At 40.0% G+C, this 14,995-nt stretch overlaps 2 protein-coding genes across 3 annotated transcripts in view; one reads left to right on the top strand and one right to left on the bottom strand.

Annotated features, from left to right (window-relative positions):
• Window positions 1–3,896, bottom strand: part of LOC146465169 (uncharacterized) — a 57,303-nt gene extending 53,407 nt beyond the window's left edge. Inside the window, exon 1 of the mRNA XM_085128797.1 lies at window positions 767–3,896. Coding sequence (XP_084984923.1) covers window positions 767–3,896 — 3,130 coding nt within the window. The remainder of the gene's footprint in view (window positions 1–766) is intronic.
• The window catches only part of LOC146465168 (uncharacterized), a 134,589-nt gene that overhangs the window by 73,676 nt on the left and 45,918 nt on the right, over window positions 1–14,995 (top strand). The window lies entirely within an intron of this gene.

Raw genomic sequence — 14,995 nt, 5'->3', positions numbered from 1 at the left:
ACCAAGTGCCAGGGAAGCTTCAGGATTAATGGTGCGCGTGCTTACAATTCTTTGCCGCGTAATATTAGATCAGCAACTGACTTCAGTAAGTTCAAATCCCTGGCGAAACACCACTTCAAGCGCTTCTGTACGGAATCCCATTAATAATGGTGTGTCTCTATGTATATTATTAGTGTGCTATTTTGTATTGATTTTCTGTTATTTGTTTATTTCCTATTTAACCAGGACTCTGTTTAAACTAGCTATGCTAAACCAGATTTCCTGAAGAAATATTTAATAAAAAATAAATGCGGCACCTACTTGTTGTAGCTTTGCACCGAGAAATTTCACTATACAAGTCACCCACTCATCCTCCTAAATAGGCCCTTCAAAGACATAATTCCTCCATTTTCGTTTTTCCTTAATATGTAATCCCTAGAAAAAGCTGTGTTGTTGTTAGCGATAGAGGCTATCACTTAAGACTATGGTCACAAAGCCCTATTAATATACACACATATATACATCGGTAGGGCAAATTTATAAATTCACTATTCACCATAGTTATTTCTACTACGGAACGATTTGGCTCATTACTCACTCAAACTTTACTCTTTTCAGTAGTTCTTTTCCTGAAAAGCATATTCTGCCATGCCATGTTATACAGCATTTTTTTTTTTCACGGAAAAAGTAATAGTTCAGTCAGCATGCATGCAGTTAATGTAATAAAGATTGTGTGTGTCCATAATTTAATAAAAAAAATATGAAAATAAATTTACTTTATGCTCACCTGAAATATCTATGTCAATGTTTGATTTCTTGAACTTTAACTCCAAAAGACTTCCTAATGAGTGAAAAGTCAAAACGTTCCCTATTACATATACCTTTTCCAGCTCCTTCAGGTCACCAATGCTATCAGGCAAGCATGTTAATTCGTTATCACTCAAGTCCAGTTCTACAAGCTTTGTCAGTTGTGGTATACTGGAAGGTAAAATGGACAACTGGTTTCTGGACACAATCAGCTTTCTCAGCTCCTTCAGGTCACCAATGCTATCAGGCAAGCATGTTAAATTGTTTCCATGCAAGTCCAGCTTTTCAAGCTTTGTCAGTTGTCCTATACTGGAAGGTAGAATGAACAGTTGGCTTCCTGACACATTCAGCTCTCTCAGGTCCTTCAGGTTACCAATGCTATCAGGCAAGCATGTTAATTTGTTTCCACGCAAGTCCTGCTTCTCAAGCTTTGTCAGTTGTCCTATACTGGAAGGTAAAATGAACAGCTGGTTCCCTGACACATTCAGCTCTCTTAGCTTCTTCAGGTCACCAATGCCATCAGGCAAGCATGTTAAATTGTTTTCACGCAAGTCCAGCTTTTCAAGCTTTGTCAGTTGTCCTATACTGGAAGGTAAAGTGAACAGCTGGCTTCCTGACACATTCAGCTCTTTCAGCTCCTTCAGGTTACCAATGCTATTAGGCAAGCATGTTGATTTGTTTCCACGCAAGTCAAGCTTTTCAAGCTTTGTCAGTTGTTGTATACTGGTAGGTAAATTGGACAGTCGGTTCCACCTCACACAGAGCTTTCTCAGCTCCTTCAAGTCACCAATGCCTTCAGGCAAGTATTGTATTCTGTTTCTGCTCAAGTCCAGCTTTTCAAGCTTTGTCAGTTGTTGTATAGTTGTTGTAGAAAAATTGGAACATTGGTTCCCTAACACATCCAGCTCTCTAAGCTCCTTCAGGTCACCAATGCTTTCTGGCAAGTATGTTAATTCATTATCACCCAAGTTCAGTTTTACAAGCTTTGTCAAGTGCTGTATACTTGTAGGTAACATGGACAGCTTGTTGCTAGGCACGCTCAGCTCTCTGAGCTCCTTCAGGTCACCAATGCCATCGGGCAAGCATGTTAATTCGTTTGCATATAAGTACAGCTTTTCAAGCTTTGTGAGTTGTTCTATACTTGTAGGTAAATTGGACAGCTGGTTATATGACACATCCAGCTCTTTCAGCTCCTTCAGGTCACCAATGCTATTAGGCAAGCATGTTAATTTGTTTCCAAGAAAGTCCAGCTTTTCAAGCTTTGTCAGTTGTTGTATACTGGTAGGTAAATTGGACAGCTTGTTCCACTGCACACAAAGCTCTCTTAGCTCCTTTAGGTCACCAATGCTATCAGACAAGCATGTTAATTTGTTTCCACCCAAGTCCAGCTTTTCAAGCTTTGTCAGTGGTTGTATACTGGTAGGTAAATTCGACAGCTGGTTCCACTGCACATAAAGCTCTCTCAGCTCCTTCAGGTCACAAATGCTATCAGGCAAGCATGTTAATTCGTTTCCACCCAAGTCCAGCTTTTCAAGCTTTGTCGGTTGTTGTATACTGGTAGGTAAATTGGACAACTGGTTGAGTGACACATCCAGCTCTCTCAGCTCCTTCAGGTCACCAATGCTATCAGGCAAGCATGTTAATTTGTTTCCACCCAAGTCCAGCTTTTCAAGCTTTGTCAGTTGTTGTATACTGGTAGGTAAAATGAACAGCTGGTTCAACCCTACACAAAGATCTTTCAGCTCCTTCAAGTCACCAATGCTATCAGGCAAGCATGTTAATTTGTTTCCACCCAAGTCCAGCTTTTCAAGCTTTGTCAGTTGTTGTATACTGGTAGGTAAAATGAACAGCTGGTTCCACCCTACAAAAAGATCTTTCAGCTCCTTCAAGTCACCAATGCTATCAGGCAAGCATGTTAATTCGTTATCACTCAAGTCCAGTTTTACAAGCTTTGCCAAGTGCTTTATACTTGTAGGTAAAATGGATAGCTTGTTGCTAGACACACTCAGCTCTCTGAGCTCTTTCAGGTCACCAATGCTATCAGGTAAGCATGATAATTTGTTTCCACTCAAGTCCAGCTTTTCAAGCTTTGTCAGTTGTTGTATACTGGTAGGTAAATTGGACAGCTGGTTCACCCCTACACAAAGATCTTTCAGCTCCTTCAAGTCACCAATGCTATCAGGTAAGCATGTTAATTTGTTTCCATGCAAGTCCAGCTTTTCAAGCTTTGTCAGTTGTTGTATACTGGAAGGTAATATGGGCAACTGGTTCCCTGACACATTCAGCTCTCTCAGCTCCTTCAGGTCACCAATGCTATCAGGCAAGCATGTTAATTCGTTATCACTCAAGTCCAGTTTTACAAGCTTTGCCAAGTGCTTTATACTTGTAGGTAAAATGGATAGCGTGTTGCTAGACACACTCAGCTCTCTGAGCTCTTTCAGGTCACCAATGCTATCAGGCAAGCATGATAATTTGTTTCCACTCAAGTCCAGTTTTTCAAGCTTTGTCAGTTGTTGTATACTGGTAGGTAAATTGGACAGCTGGTTGCCTGACACAATCAGCTCTCTCAGTTCCTTCAGGTCATTAATGCTATCAGGCAAGCATGTTAAATTGTTTCCACGCAAGTCCAGCTTTTCAAGCCTTGTCAGTTGGTGTATATTGGTAGGTAAATTGAACAGCTGGTTCTCTGACACATTCAGCTCTCTCAGCTCCTTCAGGTCACCAATGCTATCTGGCAAGTATGTTAATTCGTTATCACCCAAGTTCAGTTTTACAAGCTTTGTCAAGTGCTGTATACTTGTAGGTAAAATGGACAGCTTGTTGCTAGACACACTCAGCTCTCTGAGCTCCTTCAGGTCACCAATGCTATCAGGCAGGTCAGTCAACCTGTTCTTATCCAAGAGCAGCACTTTGAGATTTTTGAGCTTGTTGACACCTGTTGGTAATCTTTTAATGGTATTTTTATGCAGATAGAGTTTCTCCAGGTTGGTCAGATCAGCAAGTCCTTGGGGAACTTTTATGAGCTGTTGTTTTCTCATATCCAAGGTTACATGTCCTTTGTCATCTAACGTAAGGTATTTCTTCAGCTCTGTACCTGATTTTTTTTCCATCTGTAACTGTTTCAAACGAACGTTAATCCTTGTTCTTGAAGCAACTGAAACTAATTTAAAAAATTAAATAATGAAAACCACGACTTAGAATATTTCGATTTTTTATAGTGCTGTACAGAAAGTGCAGAGAGCATAATTGAGAAAAGACCACAGCAGATATTGAAGTTACAGCTTAAATGTAAACGCTTAAGCAATATTATTGTTAATTGTGCTTAACATAGTTCCAGTGTGAAAGTGAAGTGTTGCAGTGTTTTCTGAGTTAATCAAACCAAACAAATAGACCAGTTGTCAGTTGACTGTCAAAAATAATTTGGTAATTGATTTGGTTTTGGTTTACATAGCTTTGAAAATGTAAGTGGTTAGCAAAATTCATGCCACTATCTCACCCAGCGAGAAGTTGGCTAGATGTATTTGCTTCGAATTCTGATTTGTTCTTTGTAGTGTTTACAGTTCTTATGATTCACCAAAGTAATTAGTCTGGTTTTGGTTTTACAATACTCAAATGAAATCCTTTCTTAGCTCCAGAAAGGAAATCTGCTCATGAAATATAATTTTTGCGTTCGACGTAGAAAGAATGCACTGCTAATAGAGATTGGAGTCGAGAGTGTATGGGGCAATCAACGAATGGATGGATCTTAATTGGACATGTGTCTGGCATCTCCCGCATAATTTGCAGGGGCAGATGACATCATCACCAACTTGGCAAAGGAGAGAGAGCCTGGGATTAAGATCATCAAAGGCACTCTCTAATCTTTGATTATTACTAGTATTAACAGTATGGCTTGGTGGGCCAAGAATGAACGTAACAGATATGAAATCTTCAATAGTTGACTTGCAGATGAAATTTTTCCCATGTTGGTTAGTAACAAATGTATCACCTTTGTGATGTTTGATGTACATGTAGTTTTCTCAAACTCATTAATAATTCATCAAGAGAAAACAATGAAAATCACTACCATGACCATGGTTTGGATATGTGTTCCTAATTACGATATACTTTTGCCAACTTTAGCCTTGAATTTCTCCAAGAATTATTGATCATATCAGAAGCCATATCAAACACTCGGAAAGTGTGTTTCATCAGTTATCCAAACACCTCGCCTCATCTTTTCAACCTACTTCTCAGTGTTTGTATATCTGATGAAACACACCTTCTCGTGCTTGATATATTACATCAATCAGCTTAATATTAGTGATTTTTGAAATAAATGGTGGGATTGAACACACAAGCGTTCCCTTTTGTTTAGTTTAGTTCCCCTTTTATCTACAAATTAGACAAGTACAGGAAAAAAGTACAATTAACATGCACGAGAACATAAAATATGAAAATTACATGCAGAATGCTTCTATTGTATAATCGTTTTAATTTATCATATGGGATTCAGTTTATACCGAGGCGTTTTGTGTAAATGTTTACTTTTTAGTGAAATGAAAATGACACAAAGTGAAAATGACACAGTCAACAGCACCATCAACTTTGCAAAGTATTTAAAATTATTGAATACGTGTTCTAACAATCTCTTTCTTCATTTCTTGATAATCAAAAAACACTTAAGATACATGTATATTTTAACTTGTTCCTCATCGTGAAATTCAGCCATTCTTGAACGATGAATCAAATAACTTTATCACGCTCTGGGGTCGAGTACATTAGCTGAGCAGGCCTGTTTAACAAGGATGGCTCAGTTTGCTGAGGTGAATTTCAACCCTGAATTACAATTGAAGGGATGGGTGGAGTAATTCTTCTTTTGCTTCACAAATGAATACAAGCCAATTTGGAAGGAGAATCTAGCAATTTATCAGAAGTCACTTAGTGCTTTTTTCCAGGCAAGCCAGCCCAGCACTGAGGATTTTATGTGAGAAATGGCTCTAACAAATAAAATTGATCGCAATTAATGACCTTGCGTGCTTTTGTTAATCCATCATTTTTATTTTTATTTTTTTTCAAATTCAAGCACCTTCAAAGTTTGTATTCATTTCTGTGTAACATATGGCTTAGTGAAGAGTCCCTTTGCTCTAACATAGAATTTTGTTTTAGAAATTGCTGTACAGGTGAATGGAATAATATAAAAAGTCTGTGACTTGTTAGCTCGTACATGTATCCAAGCACAGCTTACTGACATCCTGGTTAACTGATGAACTTTACTGTTTTCAAAGCCATTTACTAGATAACCATTGTTTCTGGGGACTGCTAACAAAATAATACAAAGCAAACAAGCCTCTGTAAGCAATTTGGGTCAATGAGGATGACTGTCCTCTGCAAACAACAACTTGTCTAACAACGCATTTTTTTTCCGACTGCAGGGTAGACCACATATGGAGTTTATACAAATTAACACTATGATAAGGAAGGTGAAACAAGTCGTGAATGCACTTCTTTGCACTTCGTTTCACTTTACAACGTTACACGTTTATATACCGATCACGTTTGATATGTTTTCATATCTTAACATCGTGTCAGATGGTATAACTTTCTGGGTTTCCTGGGATACCGAGATCGGGGATCGAGGAGTGGGGATCATAAGTGTTAGTTATTGCGTTGGACGAAGGAGAACACAGTTTCAATCATGTCTTGGTATGCCTGTGCTTTTTTTGTTGGCAATGCTGCGTGAAAAAGCTAGCATGTTTTGACATTCCAGACATTCCTGTCAGGACACCAAAATGTCCTCCACGCAAGAATTTTGCAGGGGCATCGCTCGGCCAGGAAACTTTATGTAGTTCTGACGTCTCCTTTCTCGGATAGGCCTTGGCCGGGAAACTCTATGGACTTCTGACTCGTGCAAAGAGCCACGTTGTTCTCTCTTGAGTTTCAAAGGGTCATGTTTGTCTTTTGGTGTTTGACAAGCTGTTTCTGTGAATTTCAGTTTCCCGCAATTAGATTTTTGGATTTCGTGTTCAACTAGCCGTTGTTGGGAGGTTATGTTTTCAAACTATCCACCTTCGATAAAGAAGAGTCATGCTGTCGTGCTAAATCAGAAAAAACAAGCACTGATATCGATCGCTCATTAGCAGACTTCGTGTCATACGACTCAAGTTCAAAGGATTCATCAGTTCTTTCAGTCTTCCGAGGAGATTCACTGAACATCGACGCAAGCCGGGAATAGGTTACGATGCACAATACGGTAACAGTTTTATCTCGGCTTGAGTTAACGCTCTTAACAAGGTTTCAATCATACACTTTTACTTTAGTATAAAATCGAAATACAAAAATATCTGAAATATACAAGCATCAGAAACTGGCATTAGGCCCCGGTTGTTTAAAGAGCAGATTATTTTATCAGCGGATAGTTCGCTATCCAGCGGATAAAATCTATAATAGAAGGAACTTGAACATAGCGCTTGTTGAGTAATAATGAACCCTCCCTCTAGGGTTTTTCGAACATGTGCTTTTGTGTATGCTGTTTTCCGGTTTATTTTCTCGATTGAGTTTTTGTGGAACTTTGGATAGGACGATAGAGTGTATTTACTCTAATTCTAGACCACCCACGGGTATAATTTATTCAGAATACATTTAACCTTTTCAATTATTGGTGCCGCGACCCGGGAACAGAGAACGGCGATATTCAAGTGTGGGGAACCGCTTCGAGTTCAAGTGGAGACAACATTGCGGACTTAAAGAAGAAGATCAGAATTCGAGGAGGGCGCAGAGCCTGTTTGAATAAACTCATGAATAATGTGGTTGACTTTCTCAAGGAGGACTTGATTAAGAGTCATGAGAACCAGCTAAAGACTTGGAAATTGACACTGAACGAGAAGTTACAGGATCTGAACTCAGGGATCGTGGACTTAGTTGAAGCCGAAGAGGAAATCGGCAAGGCGATATGTTAATCCTCCGACTACGCATCAAAGGTTCAGGGATGCATTACAGATATCGTACAACTTTAAGTCCAGCAGAGTTGAATTTGCCGAGTGGATCGCCAAGTCACTCCAACAAGCACAATTCTAGTACCTCTGTGAAGTTGCCCAAGTTAGAGTTGAAGAAGTTTGCTAGAAACCCCATTAAGTGGTCATCCTTTTGAGATTCATTTGAAGCCGCTGTCCATAAAAACGCTAGTTTGAGTGAAGTGGACAAATTTAACTAATTGAAGTCGTTGTTGGAAGGCCCATTGGCCAATTCAATCTCTGGTCTTCAGTTAACCAATGATGACTATATGCAAGAGCTATTGAGCTGTTGAAGGACAGGTACGGAAACCGACAGGTTATTGTTACAAGTCTGATGTACTGACAAAACTTCCGAAGGTGACATCATCGGGTAACACGACGCAACTACGTCAGCTTTACGACAAGGTGGAATCTCACATCCAGGCATTACAAGGTCTCAAAATATCAGCTAATATGTATGGATGTTTTCTAACTCCAGTGCTCATGCAAAAGTTGCCAAAGAATTTCCGTGTACTGGTCACCCGCGACTTGGGCTCTGATACATGGGTGTTGACAGATATCATGAAAGAAATTCACAAGGAATTACTTTTGAAGGAACAGTGAAGTTCCTACGATACCTCACCAGCATGTTCTCGTATTTAAAGTGTAATGTTACGAATCTAGAGAGCAGAAGAAAAATACTGGAGGAAAAGGGACGATGTTTCCTATGCTTGCGTTCTCAACACCTGTGTAGGAACTGCCTTAGCGGAATGCATTGCTTTAAATGTAACGGATCACACCACACATCAATTTGTGATGCAGAATCTGCAAGTGCAGCATACAAAGGCAAGGTTTCAACTGGTTCTCAGTCAGACGAATCATCTGTCACTCACACTTCAAGCACTGGTACTTTAGTTAATATAGGCTACAGTCAATCTAAGGGTGCCACACTCTTGCACACAGCTCAAGCCTGTGTTGTGCAACCTGATGAGGAAATCCCCTCACATCAAGTACGGCTGGTATTTGATTCTGGTAGCCAACGCTCGTATATTACTGAGAACCTTTGTGATGCCTTGAAATTGCCAGTGGTTGGCAAGGATTCATTACTAATCAAGGCATTTGACCATTCAGATGCAAGATTGCGTGTGTGTAACATGGTGCAGGTTGGGATCAGGACCTTGGATGGAATGGTTGTTTACATCCAAGCTTACGCAGTACCTGTTATCTGTGGGCCCATTACAAATCAACCTACTAAGATTGCTCAGGATTTATTCCCTCATTTGCACGGTCTGCAGATGGCTGATGCTTCATATGGATCAGACCCCCTGACAGTGAACATGCTTCCAGTAGCGGATTGTTATTGGACTCTGGTCGAGGGGGATATGATTAAGGGAGGACCCTCTGAACCAGTCGCCATGGCAACCAAGCTGGGTTATGTTCTGTCAGGACCTGTTTGTGGAGCGGTAAGTGATCTTAGTGACTTCAATACAAGTTTGATTGCCACTCATGTTCTCAAGATAGCAACTGATGATTGCTCTGACACTGATTTGTCGGCTGACCTAAGGAAGTTTTAGGAATGTGAATCAATTGGCATCCTATACAAGAAAAACACTCTTTATGATAATCTAGAACACGAAATTGACTTTACTGAAGGCAGATAACAAGTGAAACTGCAAGTTAAGGAGGATCACCTGTTACTTCCAGACAATTATCATCACAGTAAGCGTAGACTCATTTCCCCGTTGTCGAGACTGAAGTCTAAGCCAAGTGTCTTGAAACAATATGACGAAGTAATTCAAGATCAGTTGCACAAGAGGGTGATTGAACCTGTAGACATAAGGAAGCCTGCGGAACCTGGAAGAGCTCATTACCTGCCTCATCATGAGGTTATTCGCACTGATAAGCACACAACTAAGTTGCGTGTTGTGTATGACGCCAGTGCTCGAGCTGAGAAATCTCAGCCCAGTTAGAATGATTGTTTGTATTCGGGCCTTTCGATGACTCCTCTCGTTCTGGGTATTTTACTTCCATTCAGGGCATACCCAGTTGCTCTGACAGCAGACATTGAGAAGGCATTTCTCAATATTTCAGTTAATCAAGAACACCGTGATTATCTCCGATTTCTGATATATCTAAATCTAAATCTAAATCTAAATGTTGTTACGTCGGCAAAGTCGTGGGACATCACGCCAACTCTAAAATAATAATAAATAAAACTATACTAAAATATACAAAATAACAATAAAAGTTAATCTACCAATAAAATATAGCAGCAGAATAGCCTAGGGATGTTGTATTCACATTCATTAGGGTGGTTTTTGGTGTGTCGCCAAGCCTCTTTCTCTTGAACGGGACTATTCACTTTCACTTGAGCAATCCCGCAGTTGATGAGGAGTTAGCACGCAAGATTCTGGACAGTTTGTATCTTGATGATTCTGTGGGAGGAGGTGACGACGGTCTTTCTACACACAAATTGCACAAGAATGTTAAGTCATGCTTTATGGCGGGAAGCTTCAACATGCAGAAATACGTGTCAAGTTCACCAATCGTACAGGCGTAGATTGATAAAGCTGAGGGCGACGTGGTCAAGACTACAGCAGATGCAACTAGCAGCATCCAAGAAGAAGATCCAACATATTCCAGCTCACGTATCCCTACAGAATTAGCTCAAGAGTCCATGGAACCACAAGGTGCTAGGCATTAGTTGGAATGTGGAGGATGATGTCTTAGTGTTTTTGTTTGACAGTTTGCAAGATCCAGCAAAAATTGAACCTGTCACCAAGCGAGTGGTTCTCAGTCTTTCTGCGAAGCAGTATGATCCTTTGGGTTTGTTGAGCCCAATTGCTTTATTGCTGAAGATTATTTTTCAGTGTTTGTGTAAGTCGATAGCATGATTGGGATGCCCCTTTGGATGATGAACTTAACGAACGATGGATTTGACTGGTAACTGACGTAGAGAGAGTTAACATCATTTCTTTAGACGGACATTACTTCAAGGGATGCTCTTCTGCAGACATACGTGACATTCAGTAACACGGATTTTTTTATGCATCTGAGAAAGCTTACGGGGTTGTGGTTTATCTGCGAGCTAGGACAGAGTCAGGGAATGTAATCACTCAGATAGTTTCGTCGGAGACATGTGTTGCAATAGTTGCTGGTGAGACTATTCCTCGTTTGGAACTTACAGGAGCCGCTGTCTTAGCTCGTCTCGTGCATAGTGTCTCAGCAGCGTTATCTGGGGTTTTACAGATCAATAGAGTGTTTTGCTGGACTGATTCACAAATTGCCCTCTGGTGGATCTGGGGAGCGACAAAGGAATTCAAGCAGTATGTCGAGAACCGAGTCATTGTAATTCGTCGTCTGGTGCGCCCAGAATGTTGGAATTACTGTCCAAGTCAGCTTAACCCAGCTGATATTGCCTCCTTGTGAGCCTTGCCCACAAAGCTCACTTGCTTCAGATCTAATCAGCAATGTGTTATGGTTGAAGGCCCTGAGTTTTTACAAGAGGAAGTTTATTGACCGAGACTACCGAAGACTGCTAGTGCAGATCTTGACCGCTCTACTGTAGCAATATCAGAGATCAAGAGGGATCTGTCCAATGGCGTTGGTGAGGAAGCACCTTCTACTCATGTACACTTACTTGTCGGCTCGAAGGACGGTCCAGTCGTACGTTTGAATGCCGTAATATCATGTGAGGCACACAGTGATGTGCAGAGGCTGATTCGCTTTACAGCTCTTGTAATCAGATTTGTGAATAATGTAAAGAAGAGAAAAGCTGCTTCTGAACTCAGTCTTAGAGAAATTCAACCTCATGAGTTGGATGTTGCGAGAGACCACTGGCACAGAGAAGTACAGAGAGAAGTCATTCAGGACAAGGGTTATGAGCAAACCAAGAAACCATTGTCATTGTTCTTCGTTGAGGTCGCATTCAGAACGCACCTATATCCTATAAGAGAGAGAGAGACTTTGACTGAACTACGCTCAAGGTATTGGATTCCTAAGGGGTACTTAACTTGAGGCCTTTAACGTATGTGTATGATATAATAATAATAATCAATTTATATAGCGCTTTTTATATAACATTCAAAAGCGCTTACAATATAAAAACGAAAAATTTAGTCAAAATCAATAAAATATAAAATTTAAGAATAATCAATCAAACAAAAAGTAAGAAATAAAATAAACAAAGTAAAGAATAATCAGATGTCATATGCTTTTTTAAACAAAAATGTCTTCAAGTGTTTCGTGAAAGTGTTTAAGTTCTTGGCAGTCCTAATTGCCAGAGGAAGCTTATTCCACTTGGATGGACCAGCAAAAGCGAATGCTCGATCACCAAAAGTCTTACATTTGGTTCGAGGCACCTCTAACAAAGTGAGGTCATTAGATCTCAAAGAGCTTCTGATTGATGCCTTTTCCCTGATGAGATCACAGATATAACATGGAGCGATACCATTTAACGCTTTGAAAACAAGTAGTAATATTTTGATTTCGATCCGAAACTCTACGGGTAACCAGTGAAGATCTTTAAGATAAGGTGAAATGTGACTAAATTTGGGTACTAGACAGACGACTCTAGCTGCAGCATTGAGGACTTTTTGGAGCCGATCCAGTTGATATTTTGGAAGTCCAGAAAGGAGAGAGTTGCAATAATCCAAGTGAGATGTCACAAAAGCATGAATTAATATTTTGGTGGCCTCAGTGGAAAGAAATTTTCTTATTTGTCTAATGTTGTAAAGACCCTTAAAGGCTTTGTTACAAATGTGTCCCATGTGAATGTCCATCGCCATGTGCTCATCAAACCAAGATTCCAGATTTCTAGTACTCTTTACAGGTTCAATGATGGAGTCCCCAACCATTATAGAATTGATGTTTATTTTGGACAGCTGACCACGAGAGCCGATAATCAGAAATTCAGTTTTAGAGTCATTTATCATAAGACGATAAGAGACCATCCAGGCACGAATATCAGCGACACACTTTTCAATCGTACTAACTGCATTATCCTGAGCCAGCTGTGATTCCGGTTTAAAAGAAAAATAAATCTGGGTATCGTCTGCAAAGGCATGTGCAGATGGAAAGTGTTTTCTTATGACTTCAAACAATTTAGATCCATAGAGAAGAAAAAGGACTGGGCACAGACAGCTTCCCTGAGGTATTCCACGAGACAAGTTGAATTCATCAGAGAGATTGTTCTCTATAACAATGCATTGCTTCCTTTCCGATAAGTAAGACTGAAACCATAGAAGAGCAGTGTCCGTTACACCAAAGTCGCGTTCCAAAGTATTCAACAGTAAAGAGTGGTCAACTGTATCAAATGCTGCACTAAGGTCCAAGAGAACCAAAAGAGTAACTTCTTGCTTATCCATATTAAGCAAAATGTCATTCTGGACTTTAAGACGGTCAGTCTCAGTGGACGAAAAACGACGATAGGCTGACTGACAATCCGGTAGTAGAGCATTTTCTTCGCAATGACGTAGAAGTTGATCGACAACAGCTTTTTCAACAATTTTCGAAATAAATGGAAGGTTACTAACTGGTCTATAGTTCTTGAAATCAGTATCGCTTCCAACCTTCTTTTGTAAAGGAGTAACTAGTGCAGTTTTCCACTGATCAGGTACATAGCCTTTGGTCAATGAATGATTTACAAGATCAGTGACTTTAGAAGCCAGAGCATCAATGCAAAGTTTGAATAGCCATGTTGGTAAAGGATCCAGTAAACATGTAGCGTTCGAAGAAGTTTCAATTAACTGACGTACCTTGTTTTCAGACAATTCAGAAAATTGGCTTAATTTCACATCACCGCAGTGACAGTCCAGGAGAGGAGGCTCCACATTGATAGCATCAATGTTCTCCAAAATTAAATCAATTTTCTTGATAAAAAATTCACCGAACTCATTTGCCAAACAGACAGGATTAGTAAACTCAGGAAGGGTGTTTCCACAGCTTTTTTTACACAGTGATTTGACGATTTGAAACAATTTTCGTGTATCACCAGCGCAATCAGAAACACGGCCAGAATAATATGCAGACCGAGAGACCTTGAGAAGAGAAGAATACTCCTGACAGATTAGACGAAAAGCTTGTTTGTCGGATTTTAGGCCAGATTCTCTCATTGCTCTTTCCAATCTTCTGCGTCTCCTTTTGAGATTTCTAAGTTCATTAGTAAACCAGGGAACTTTTGGTCGAGCAACAATTTCCTTGGATACCATAGGAGCATGAAGATCAAGTGTAGTTATGAGAGCGTTGCTGAATTCATATACTAGTTCATTCAGGTCATCCGAAGCAAGTGGCAGTTTCAATGATGAAATTAGATCAGATTGAAAATCAGTGATGTTTATATCTTTTAGCTTCCGATAGGACAGGTGCTTAGATGTTAAAGCAGGTTTTGGAAAACCAATGTGGGTAATAACTGAATAGTGATCCGAAATAAGACACGTGGCCATTGGAACTCCAAGACTAAAATCGGCAACCAATCTACTAATCAAGAGGTCAAGTGTATGGCCTGACACATGAGTAGGAACAGAAACATGCTGCTATAGACCAAAAGTCGTCAAAATGTGGCAGAATCTTCTTGTATCAGCATTCTGATGGTCATCAAGGTGGAAGTTAAAGTCACCCACAATAAGCAGAGGTTCCAAACACAAAACTGTATTCTCCAGAAGGGTGGAAAACTCTTCAAAAAACACAGAGGAAGAGACTTGATGCTGCGGCGAGTAAGGGGGACGATATACAATTATCACCCTCAAAGTTTTACACTGTAGTTTCACAGACCATTCAGAATATTCAAATGATTTCAGTTCTCTGCCATCAAGTAACACGCATTTTAATGAATCGCGGTGCAATATCCCTGTGCCACCACCACGTCTAAGAGATTGTCTTGGAAAACTCTGAAACACATAGCCCTCAAAGGACAAGCTAGAAATAGTGACAGAGTCCAAGTTTGTGAGCCAAGTTTCGGTAAAAGAGCAAAAGTCAATCTTGTTATCCAGAACATGGTCGATAATTCCTTCAACTTTGTTTTTAACAGATCGAGCATTCAAAGAAGCAAGGATAAATGAACCTGAGTTCAGAGTTCCATTACTGCACCTGGTAGTATCAAAGCAAATTCGCGGTTTAATCATATTCGTTAAGTCTCTTGCCTTCGAAGAGGTGTGAACTTGAATATTTAATGATCTTCGGGTAGCAGAACGAAAGGAAATGATTACAGAAATTTTATGTCTTTCTTGAGACAGCTTTTT

The sequence above is a fragment of the Pavona decussata genome, unplaced genomic scaffold, assembly GCF_977016875.1.
Source record: "Pavona decussata unplaced genomic scaffold, jaPavDecu1.1 SCAFFOLD_156, whole genome shotgun sequence".
Lineage (NCBI taxonomy): Eukaryota > Metazoa > Cnidaria > Anthozoa > Scleractinia > Agariciidae > Pavona > Pavona decussata.
Note: the sequence above shows the minus strand (reverse complement) of the source record. Positions and strands in the feature narration are given on the sequence as shown.